The 12,660-nt window shown below is 38.1% G+C and overlaps 1 protein-coding gene across 1 annotated transcript in view; it reads right to left on the reverse strand.

Moving 5' to 3' along the window:
- Positions 1-1,881: 1,881 nt before the first annotated feature.
- LOC121457367 (ubiquitin carboxyl-terminal hydrolase CYLD-like) overlaps positions 1,882-12,660 on the reverse strand; it is a 32,655-nt gene continuing 21,876 nt past the window's right edge. Inside the window, exons 11-17 of the mRNA XM_041666038.1 lie at positions 11,032-11,123; positions 10,129-10,195; positions 5,614-5,746; positions 4,716-4,824; positions 3,854-3,972; positions 3,413-3,629; positions 1,882-2,066 (exon numbers count right to left, since the gene is read on the reverse strand). Coding sequence (XP_041521972.1) covers positions 1,882-2,066; positions 3,413-3,629; positions 3,854-3,972; positions 4,716-4,824; positions 5,614-5,746; positions 10,129-10,195; positions 11,032-11,123 — 922 coding nt within the window. The remainder of the gene's footprint in view (positions 2,067-3,412; positions 3,630-3,853; positions 3,973-4,715; positions 4,825-5,613; positions 5,747-10,128; positions 10,196-11,031; positions 11,124-12,660) is intronic.

Below are 12,660 nucleotides of genomic sequence, written 5' to 3' on the forward strand. Positions count from 1 at the left end.
GAAAATTTCCACTTTTATAAATTGTCCTAGAATGTTCTTTGAAAACACAGACTGGATTAATTTTTTATATGTGTTCTACTAAAAAGCAAAAGAAATCTAGAACTTGGGGCAAATGTAATCACAGCACCAGGAAGACTAAAAAGCAGGCAGTTTCTTCAAGTTCAAGGCTAGCCTGGGCTACATAGACCTGTCTCAGGGAAGGAAACGGGGGCAGTATAAGATGGACTATTCCATGTATGTTTTAGAACAAATTTGTAAATTTCATGTGTATTTCTTCTCTATTTCTATCTATACATTTTATCTGTTGGGTTTTCTAAGTGTAAGCAATGTGTAAATCCTATTATAACTGTATTTTTACTTCATCCTCCTCCTAGATTCTGCTTTGTACAGTTATGTCCTTCTGAAAACGATGCACATGACCAGTGTCTGTTGTACCCACATTTCCCCCTTCTCCTTCTGACATAATAGTTTTCACCCCGTTTTGGGAGCTCACCAAGGCCAGCTGGACAGGGACTGAAAAAGCATGGGATAAAACCGGACTCTCTGAATATGGCAGATAATGAGGGCTGCTGAGAAGCCAAGGACAATGGCACTGGGTTTTGATCCTACTTCATGTTCTGGCTTTGTGGGAGCCTAGCCAGTTTGGATGTTCACCTTCCTAGACCAGGATGGAGGAGGGAGGACTTTCAACTTTCCACAGGGCAGGGAACCCTGACTGCTCTTTGGACTGGAGAGGGAGGGGGAGAGGAGTGGGAGGAGGGGTAGGGAAATGGGAGGCTGGGAGGAGGCAGAAATTTTTTTTTCAAAGAGAAAGAACCATAAAGACTGCGTTTTACTGATACAGAAATAGTAATGGTACATTTATTTCCATAGCAGCACCTCAATCGTCTCTAACAAAATTAAGGCTACATTGGAGCATTCGGACAGAAAGGGACTGTTTTATACAATGTTATTCATGTTTTCATAAACAAAACAATATTCTTCAGGCAAAAAATTTTTAACAAGATACCAGTAAAGGAAATGGAATACAAAATGTGTTCCTTTGGGTCAGCCTGATAATAACCACACACCCCCTAGGGAGTATCAGGGGATTTTTTTAATGAATACTTTGAGTATGAGGGTGACTCTCCCGAGTTAACATCCCACAATACAAGGCTATTTCATAATATAAAAGCAAAGACAGTTGCATCTCCTGCATAATCCCTTTAGAATGAATAAGTAGTGAACATCAACAGAATTTAAAAGCACAAGAGAACTGTGCAGAGGCCTACGGTGCCTGGAAGGAAAATCCCTACATCCACAGCCCTTCTCCCTCAAATCCGTTGGGAAGAAAATGAGAACTCAAATCTGACACTAAACTGTCAGCACTGCCAGGAGAGTGGCCAGGACCCTGCGGTACTCTTGAGGATAAAGTAATGCCATTTAAGGCCACCCACCAGCAGACTCAGTAAAACCATATTATTTCTTCCTCAAGGCACTCAAAAAAGAAAAATGATTTAATATCCTTGGTCCATAAGAAGAAATATTTACTTACATCCTCAATGGACTAAAAGATTTTAGACGTCACAATTAAAATTGTATCTTTCCAAAAATATTATATTATCAATGCAATAAACTCAATAAACTTAAAGAAAACAAAACTTAACTTCATTTAAACTAAACTTCATTAAAACTTTTAAAAAAACCAACAAAACATACTTCCTAGAGTGCAAAATGCTTATTAAATACTTCAAGAACACAAAAGTAATTTGTTTAAAAACACAGGAATCCTTTGCTAAAGGGCCATCAACACAAAAGACACCCATGCCCGCAATGGGTGCCAGCTGGAAGAAACAAGGTGTTAAGCTTTGTGCTTGGCCTTTGCCCCTTTCAGATGACATGTTATTTGTACAAGCTCATGGTTGGACTCTGGTACATGCACATGTACGCATCACAAAGAAGTCTGCGTGCACAGCCTTGAATCCTTCTGGAATCCAAGGAGTGCAGCTCCTCCAGAGACATCTTCAAGTACTCTCCCACTTCAGGGCAGGGTGTCACTTGTGGAATGTTGAAGCCATCCTGACCCCCTGGGGAGAGAGAGAGAGCTCTCATTAGGGCAGCAAACTTCTAAGTCCTCTTGGCAGCCTGTCCCACCAGAACAATTTTACTATCCTAGAATTTAGTGAAGACTGACTCCCAGAATCAAAAACAAAACAAAACAAACAAACAACAAAACTTTGACTTTCAGTTTCTAGAATTACGGTCTCCTTTTATTAGCTTCTAAGAGGGTTCAAGCAGAAAAAAGTGAAAAAAAAAAAAACCTGGTAAAAGGACATGCACTTAGGAGAAGCTGTAGTCCCGATTTGCAGGCTGCTACTCTATGCCCCTCAGACTTTTCTGTCCTTCCCAGACACTAGCAGCCTGACACTTTTCCACAAGAAGCCAATTGTGAGCGCTACTGTTTCCCTATGTTTTAAGAACATACTTGCATACCTCTAGCACGGCTGATTTAGATACTAATCATCAGAACGCGCATGTGCTCTGATGATCAGATTTGCTCTCCCAGGTGCGTTCCCAAAAGTTATGCTGCTAATGCTGAGTGAAGCACACACAGGGGTGGGCTGTGCCCTCAGGCATCAGAGCTATGCAGAAATGAAGAACTGTTGGTCTACACCTTGGGCCTCTGGTCAAGAAGCTGTCACTCGGTGCCTCTGGTTATTAAAGTGTCACACCTGAAGACCTGGGGAACTAGGGCTTGGAAGAAGAGCTGTAGAGTAAATGGGGTATGGACAGGTACTGTGACAAGTACCTTACTACCAAGACCCCTGTCACTCAAGTGTGTACTAAGTAATGACTAAGCTTCCTAAAAACATCTCAATGAGTAAAGGTTTCTTCCTGAAATAAAATGCATGAGATCAGGAAGACTGAGTTAAATACAAACCATGCAACCTTCACCACCTTTAACGTTAGCTTAGACAATAGAAAAACAGGCATGATTTCCATGACCAAAGTATTCCCACAGAGTTTGGCATTTATGTCCTCAATAAATGGCTACTCTACTGTACATAAAAATGCAAGGAAGAAGATGGTAAAATCAGCTCTAAATAAATTTTAGGATCTTTTTTTTTCTTTTGAGGTGGGACAAATTGAAACAGGTTCTCACTATGCAATACAAACTGACCTCTGATTCACAATCCTCTACTTCCCAAGTCTGGGATTATGGCTAGGATTCTTTAACAAATCCACGTAAGGACCAAGATGGCACAACATTATTGCTCCTTAGTTTGAGGAGCAGAATTAGTAATACCCTTTGAAGATTAAAGTCCGTCACACTGTGGTATCCTTTCAAGAATCTGCTCACAAAATACCCTATTACCACAAACATGTTCTCTCACTAGGAAGCATCTCCCTCCAAAAGACAAGTTTTAAATACCATCTCGATCAGCCATGCTGTCAAAGAAGAGCCAGGCTGAATCATCCTTCCCATACTTCACAAAAGCAACATAGTGGCTCGTTTCTATGCAGAGAACAGCAAATAACTCCATCTTCTGGCAGGGCATGTAGCCGTGTCTCCAGTCCCAGTCAGGCAAGTCTTTGGGAAGTGATACTGGGTGATAGGTATGATTCATTCTCTCAGGATGGAGGTGAACCTAAAATGGACCATGAAGAAAATGCCACAAGTGAGCTAAATGCCATGTTTCAAGGGTAGACTCTAATCACTTTCATTGACCACCACAGCCAAGTTCTACACACACACACACACACACACACACACACACACACACACACCGGCAGAAGAGACATGAGCAATAACATTTACTGTGAATGTTTAAAATGCCCTTTGACTCTGACTGGTGCAGTGAGTGTTGATTACCTGAGTGCAGCAGGTCTTACAGAACTGCTTGATCTTCCCTGCTGTGATGTCGGGGTCTTCATAGCAATCTCTACACTCGAACATTGCAAGTCCTCCACAGATGCGACACTCCCTGGGAGCTAAGCAAAGAGGGAAGGAAGAAGCCTTTTTAAAAAAACATTCTGTCATTAAAAATAAAAGCTATACTTTGAAAACAAGAATGCTTGGGGGTTGGGGAGAAGAAAGGCCTAGTCCTCTCTGACCCTCTTAAAATTTCATTTGGATTTTTTTTTTTGTATCTGTAGTATTTTTAAGGACTTTTTTTTCATATAACCATTTTTGTTAACCTATTCTAGAATTGTTCTTCTGGTCATGAAATGTTCAAAGATATAAAGTAAGTATTGAAGACTAATAGCACATATGATCTAAAGTCAGTAAGTAACAATCACTGCCATTATGAACTTTCTGTAACAATTTTACGTCTGAATATTTATATAAGTATGTGCACCCAGGTACACGTGTGTCTCAAGCTTCTCTCATCTAGCCTCTCGATGCTTTCCCTTCCACTATAACTACCAAACAATGTTTTCACACAGGTCTATTGTTTAGACATATAATCCAGTTAACCACTTCCCTCTTATTAACATTTCTTGTCTCTAATTTCTTGTCAGATAGTAAGTAAATTTGCATTTAAATTATTTATTTTTACCTCTTTTTTTTTTAGAATAAATTCTAGCAGTCAAATTATTGAGTTAGTATGTCTAAGCTCTTCAAATACTGAATTACCTGTCAGAAGTACTATAACCATAACTAATGAAAAGTCCAGGCCAACTATTTCTAAAACAAAACAAAACAAAAAACAAAGAAAGGACTATATACTTACTGTCTTCAAGCAAATCCGTTATATTTAATTCTAGAGAAGGGAAAATTTTTTTGAACATTTTGAAATCTTTTCCAAACCGAGGCATCTGAATAATCAAGCATGATGGTGCCTAAAAAAAGACACATAGTTTTAGAAACCAAAGTCCTAAGGAGCTGGGGACTTACTCAATATAGCGCTTACTTAGCATGTCCAAAGCCTTGAGTCCTAACCCCTGTACTAACGAGTTTCCCTATGAAACTGAAATAGCCATAGCTGTCAAACCCAGTAGTGGTTTCAGCAGGGCTGTTGGCCCATGAAGCAGAGCCCACTTGTGAATGTGCAGTGTGGATGCAGAGCAGCAATAAGCTACAGATTTTCCAGACTCCCCCAGAGACGAACATGATAAAACAGACCACGGCATGCACTGCAGAGATCACACATTCTGACAGTCAAAGAGACGTTTCTATTGCATTCATTAGCAAACCCATACACAAGAATTTATTGGTATTTTATTTCTTAACAGAGGGAGAAAAAATAACATTACCTTTGACATGTTTAGATACTATGCATGGGAAAAATGACAACTGAAAACATAAACATGTATGCACACATATCTTTGCATTAAGCTACTTTAAACTTAAAAATTAGCTTTTGTTCCCTTTGCAACCCAAATCCAAAACATTCCAACTTAAGTGGCTATCTTTAAAAAGAACAAAGTTAGAATACCTTTTTTTTTTTTTAAAAAAAAGTGTCTTCTTAACTATTCTTCAAACTATTCTTGGTTAAAGCACAGTGATAGCTAGGTGTGGTTCAGTGAGGCATCACTTGGGGTAGTGTGTACAAAAGGCCTGAGTTTAATATCTATCATTGATAAGAAACAAAATAAAGTAGCAGTACAAGTACAATTAGAATCACTAACCTCTGCAAATTTCAGGTTGCTGTTGATAAAAGACCATTCTAGTAACTGTTGAATTGTAGGAACTCCAACTTTCTCATTTTTTTCCACAAAGATCTGATAGAAGTTGCAGTCTTGGACTTTCTGACCTGCTGATCTGGGAGCACACAGGAAGAAATGCATATAAGCCGTCTACCAAATGCCTGAATCGAGTATGAAGCGTCTGACAGACCTGAGGACACAGCATCATAATGCTCGTGTCCAGCTTTGGATTGTCCACACACCAGGTGAAAGACAATGATTCGGATGATATAGTAAATGTGCTTATGCAGAAGACCTCATAAATTAGTTCTTCTGCCTTCTTTATAAATTATTCGAAAGTTTTCTTGCCATCACAAGAAAAATGTAGAATAATATTCCAGACAAGAAACACTATATGAACAATAATCAGTTCTTCTCCCTCCAAATCTAGAAAGTAGCAGCTACTTTTTTTAAAAAAAAATTAATTTTTATTTTATGTACACTGGTGTTTTACCACGGATGTCAGGTCACCAGGAACTGAAGTTACAGACAGTTGTGAGCACTGCTTTTACTGACTAGAACAAATGCTACAATGCCTCAGTGACGGATTCTTAGACCTTCTAAATCAAACTTCTTTACTTCCTAAAATAAAAGCCCTGGGAGGGAGGAGGGAGGGAGGGAGGGAGGGAGGGAGGAAGGGAGGGATACTTTCCTAGCAAGTCAAAGCAGGGCAAGGTGTGACTCCCAGGAACCCTAACAACTATCCTCTAGGCTTTCAGCTACCAGCAGCTCTTTAGATGCTCACCCACCAACTTGACAAACACCAGGTAAATGGTCACGGTGAAACATGAGGGTCCAACATCTCCCTTCCCTTACCAGCTTACTAGTAACCATTAAAACTAACTCTACTGAGAAAATTGTTTTTCATCTTTCAGCTTACTGCTTATCTTTTTTAGCCAAGTGTCTGGGTTTAGAATCAGATTATTTAAATGTATGTCTAGATTTCAAGAGTTTTAGAAAAAAAACTATCAGCAGTTTTTAATTACAAAACTTCTGTAATTCAGGGAGCAGCCTATTGTGATCTTCAGCTGTCCCAAGCAAATTATGTCCTGAATTTACAAAATATAAAATCTGGTAACTAGCTACAGCACTCTTGAGAACTCAAAGCTAAGAAGAACAGATTATAATTCAAGAAACTAGCAGTTATTCTAGAAAAACATTTTAATTGGTTGTTGATGACTACAAAAAAATCATAGAAAAAGTCATAGAAAAAATTCATAGTTAAAAATAGCATAGACGAGAAAACAAAAATAATGGAGGTAAAAAAAAATCATACCCAGAAAAATCAAGGATGGCCAGGAGGAGGCATTGCAGCTAGTTAATGGAGGAAGAGATACATAGTGTCCTAACACTGTAGCAGAAAACTGGGAGGAACAACAGCCACTTAAAATTCACTTCCAGGGTCAGGCATGGTGGTGCACACTCTTAATCCCAGCACTCAGGAGACAGAGGCAGGTGGATCTCTGTAAGTTCGAGGCCAGCTTGGTCTACAAAGCAAGTTTCAGGACAGTTAGGGCTATATAGAGAAACCTGTCTCAAAAAATCAAACCAAACCTAAAACGAAAAACAAAACAACAAAAATCACTCTTCAAATCATATGCACAGGGGAGTCCTTTTAACCATAAAGAACAAAGTCTGTCAGTCATAAAAAATGGATACAACTGGAAATAAACATACTAAACAAATTAAACCCGTCCCATAAAGAGAAACAATGTGTGCTTTCTCTCATTTATGGTTCCTCGATCTTCTACAGAGAGACAAAAAGCATTAATTTGTATATGACATGAAAGTAGATGTGATGCTGCCTACGGAACAAAGGAACTATGAGGAGGGAGACATGGAAAGGGACAGAGGGATGGAGGTACAGGGGAAACATACTCAATATACAATATGGGGGTTATGAAAATTTTAGAAAATGATAAAAATAATTAAATAACCCCACAGCTAGTGTTTTAGAAGTTTGGAAACCTACAGAATCATAACCAAGTTGTGAAACTGTACCAAGCCATGCTAGTTGGGTTGTATTTTCCACCAGGGACAATCCAAGGGCACAAGAATACAAATTTGGTAAAATTTAAAAAGTGGATATTGACATTTTACAAACATGAATATAAAAACATTCATGGATTGGTGTGGTTTGGACCATAATAGGTGAGTCCTGAGGTCCTATACTCATTCCAAAACCCTGCAGCTCCATGATGAGTGTGTGAAGCTTGTGACGTCCCTGCCCAGCCACAGGGAGCCGGGGTCGCCCTGCCTTGATGCTCTTGTGACTCTTGCTTTGCTCTGGCCTTTCTTTGCTTGCTCTGCCCCCAACTCCTTCCTTTTGGGATGAGAACCAACCCTGTGCCACTGTAAGCTGGAAGTACAAAACTTGTTTATTGGTTTTTCAGGAACTCATGGTTAAAAAGACTATTTTTGAACAGTGTTGGAACATTAAAAATTATGGAAACTTCTGAAGTTAGAATGAATGTATTCTGCATTAAAGATGACCAAGAACCTATCGGGACAAAGAGTAGAAAGTAATAGCTTTAAAATCATATGTTTAGGTCGGGTGTGGTGAAGCATGCACTTAATTTGAGCACTCAGGAGACAGAGGCAAGCAGATCTCTGTGAGTTTGAAGTCAGTCTGGTCTACAAAGTGAATTCCAGGACAACCAGTAGCCAAGACTGTTACACAAAGAAATCCTGTCTCAAAAAACTTGGGGCCTAAGAGAGAGAGAGAGAATTCAGCCATTAAAAAAAATAAAAACTAAGGCTCATAACCCAAAGTGGTAGGAAATGTCTCAGCTATCAAGAGGTTAAGACAGCACACTGCCCTTACAGAGGACCAAAGCTCAGTCCCCAGAACCCACAACAGGTAGTTAGCAACTGCCTGTAACTCCAGCTTAAGGAAATCTGACATCCTCTTCTGGCCTCTGTTGGCACTGAACTCATAAACACAATTAAAAATAAAATTAAATGTATTTTTAAATGATATATTTGGGTATCAAGTTGACAATAAGTGGTCTTGTGATGTTAATATTGTTAACTTGACAGGATCTGGAATCATCTATGAGATAAACCTCTAAACATAACTGTAAAAAAGTTTTCTGATTGGGTTGAGGTGAGAAGATCCACCCTAAATGTGGGCAGCACAATTTCACAAGTTTGGGCCCCAGAATGAGAAGGAGAAAGTGAGCTGAGCACCTGCATTCATCTCCATCTGCTTCCCTTGCAGAAGCGGGGACACTGGCTGAGGTACAGTCCCACTACAACTGCACCAAGATGGACTGTACCTCACACTCTGAGCCTCATGTTTGCTTTATATCCATGGGAGGCCTGCCCTCTTTTGAATAGAAATGAAGGAGGAGAGGATGGGGGGAGAGGGAGAAGGTGGGAGGGAAGGACTAGGAAGAGAAGAAGGAGGGGAAACTGTACTTGGAATGTAAAAATCATTAAAAGAATAAAACAAACTAAAAAATTAACATATTTAATTATTTACTCTTTCTCACTAATTAATCAAATCTGCCTTGGAGCTCAGTGTAAACCTTTTTTAACTCTATCTTTGAAAACAATGATTGCTTATTTTTCTTTCCTAAAACATAAAATATTCCTTTTTCTATATGCTTGAAGGAATAAAAAAATGTTGTTGATTTTTCATGATTAATTTTTACATGGCTAGACTATAATAAATTCTTTCCTTAAATCTTTGTAGATAATTCTCTGGATTTTCTAGGTACATAGAAAGCGATTACCAACTTGGACTTGCTAATAAGTATGTACACCCCATGCTTATGCATCATGCCAGTTCACTAGAGATTTCTGAAGAGAACCAAACTTTAACTATGATACTTTCCTTGCTCCCACAATCAGTTTAACCCTGGTTCAAACTGCATTGCTTAGACACAAGAGGAAAGAGAACTCATCAGTGTGGGTTCTTAAGAAAGTAGGCAGCACACTCCTAAGATTTTCACCAGAGAAACCAAGACTGAAACCAAGAGGGGCCCACCATTCAAATGACCTGGGAAGCGCAGACATTTCAAACATCTCACTAAGAATTGTATGGCAGTAAACTCACGTATTCTTTCAACATGGGGAGAAGGAAGATCTAAACTGAGAACGAAAGAGCTAACTTAAGGCTAACTATAAGTTATGGGAAGCCAAAAATAATGCTCTCACTGTTTTTTTTTTCCTTTTTTTAAATTCAGTTAGAATAAGATTCCTTTTAAAAGTTCACTAACTGAACTTTCAAAAATATTAACATGCAATTTCATAAGTAATTAAATTGTGGGTACATCTGTCATTAGGGCTAATTAAAAGGACAGGTTCACTTGTGCCCTGGAAGTTAAGTGTAGCTCAGAGAGAGGACAGCAGCTAGTGAAACCCACATCTATGCTAGCAACATTTAGCTACTGGGCAATGGCAGTGTAAAAGAAGGTCTACTTCTGAAATGCTTCTAGACAGCTTGAGACCTACCTTATTTTTAACAATGGCTCAACCCTTAAAATATCATGAAACAGGATACTTAGAAATTCTTCAGGATCTAGGAGAAAACAAAACAAAACAAAAAACCTAAGTGAATCACAGAGAAAATTTAAAAACCATTCTATTCTTTAAGAGAGACATATTAATTAAAAGTTTAGTTATTTCAGGTTCTCCTGACAAGGGAAAACTTATAATAAAACATTACTTTTTCATTTGTTGTCATGATGCCCTATTTAACAGAATATACTCATTCACACACAGTGAAATCATTTTTACGTCTTTTGGGAGGTTCAGTAGAATATACCTGGTATATGCCCTATTTTTTCTTCTATTTTAGTAACAGCCTTTTGTATAAATGCCACAGCTGGTTATAGTATACTGTTAACAAACTAATTCAGGAGTTGAATCTGAGCAAATTCTTCAGTTGTGAGCAGACAGAAGTGCTGGCCAACTGCTCCACAGCCCCTTTCAACAGGGAGCACAGTGAGAAACTGAGTGCTGGGGACGCTCCCTATCACAGGAAGAGAAGCAGCTCCGAACAGCCCTGCTGGGGACAAGGACAGCTCTTTACTTGGTCATCTTCTGTAGAGCCAGCCGGCTGGCCTCTTAAAGACTTCTTCCACATCACATCACTTCAGAAGAATCACAAAATCAGGAGAAATATGCATGTCACATAGAAAAAAAACTTTTCATATTTTTGCAGTGCTGGGAATCAAACCCAAGGCCTCTTACATACTCCACCACTGAGTATACTCCTAGCCCTCTCAAATAATTCTAACTTAAATTTAATCCTCTAAACTAAATAGGTATATTTCAGGAAATAATTTAGCATATTACTAGATGATAAACTTTCAAGTTATTTTCAATGCATATATTATAAATTAAAAGGGTCACCTTTTTCTTCGGAGGTAAATCCTGATGCAGCATCAACTTTTTCAAGTATTTTCCTCAGTTTCATAGTTTTTGTGGCACACACATATCCATATCTGTTGATAAAAATGAATTAACTGACACTGGCACAGTGAGTCATTTGGCACATCTTAATAATCAAGTACTTTTCATACAATTCTAACATGTTAAAAAAAACAATAGACAAGGCATTTATTTTTAAGAAACAACTGTAGGCTTCTTACAGAAGTTTGAAAAGTGAAAGCCTGAGAATCAGAATTGTTTCCAGATACTATTAAACACCTTAAAAATAACTACCATGTACTAATACAATTCTGAACTTTTTATGAAGCCTGGGTGAAGCAATTTTTAAATGGCATTTGCTTATTATATTAAAACACTTATTTTATAAAACAGGATATCCAAATTTGAGAAAGCCCTTCTTACACACAGGATAAGAGACATGGAAAAGGGAACTGATGAGATACTAAAAATCTAAAGTCTGAAATCAAACAGTCAACATAATTATGACATTCTCTTTGTTTGACTATGGGCTTACAAGAACAAGTCAGAGCCAGCTAATTATACTGTGTACCAGCTTTTTAGAGCGACTATCCACTTACTTGGTAGCTCTTTGCAATCAGCAAACACTAAACACCTACCACTTGTGTAATGCTATATATGTAGGGCACCAAAAATACAAAAGGAGATTAAAGAAACCTAACAACAACAAAAAAACAAACAAAACAGGATCTCTACCTGTGGGGCTTCCAATAATACAGAAAGCAAAACCTCTGTCCAAACAACAGATATGACATTTGCAGACACAAGAAATATATCTCAAATTTCTGAGCTACTGATCTTGCCTTAGCCTCTTGAGCTATCAAGTGCTGAGATTACAGGTATATCCCACCATGCCTGACAAGATGCACCTTGGTCTCATAGCCCATGCAGCAAGTGTTTTCTATAGACTGGTGACAAAATTAGAATAACTATGATTCTGGACTAGTTAGGCAATCGTATGCAAAAAACGTTTACTGATGGATTGACAGTATTTTAAAAAGAAAGAGGTTGTGATAATATGCCTTGTAGTTAAGATTTGACCTGTGCTGTTCTAGTGTCATTTACATAGGGAAAGAAAAATCTGAGAGTTTAAAATTTGTGTAAGACAAAATAATTAATATTAAAATCAAAGCACATAATTAAAGGATAAGATGATTAGAAAAGTAAGGCAAACAAGTATCTAGAGAAATTTGTTTCACTTTTAATTTACTTTCTTAGCTATGTGACACAGTACGTCGTTTGGAATACTCCTTATAGTTTCGTATTTTGTTATTTTTAAATATGGTATGTTAATTTTTATTTTCACTGTTAAGAAAAGTGTATCACAAAGTTTAAATTGATCACAGTTGGACTTTAAATTGCATAGTTTGTTCTCTATGTCCCTGAGCTATCTGTTTCCTGATCACTGGCTAACCTAACTCTTCATCACATAAATGCTTTGTGAAGTCATCACACATCACCATCATGTATCAAAGTCTTCTTACATGGTCTTCTGCACATTTACAACTACCTTAGTAAAGGAGTAAAAGAAGACATAAATAAATTCTTTTAAACAAACAAAACACCATGTCA

Source organism: Microtus oregoni, unplaced genomic scaffold, assembly GCF_018167655.1.
Source record: "Microtus oregoni isolate MIOR12 unplaced genomic scaffold, Mior012 000016F_ref0000370, whole genome shotgun sequence".
In the NCBI taxonomy this organism is placed as follows: Eukaryota; Metazoa; Chordata; class Mammalia; order Rodentia; family Cricetidae; genus Microtus; species Microtus oregoni.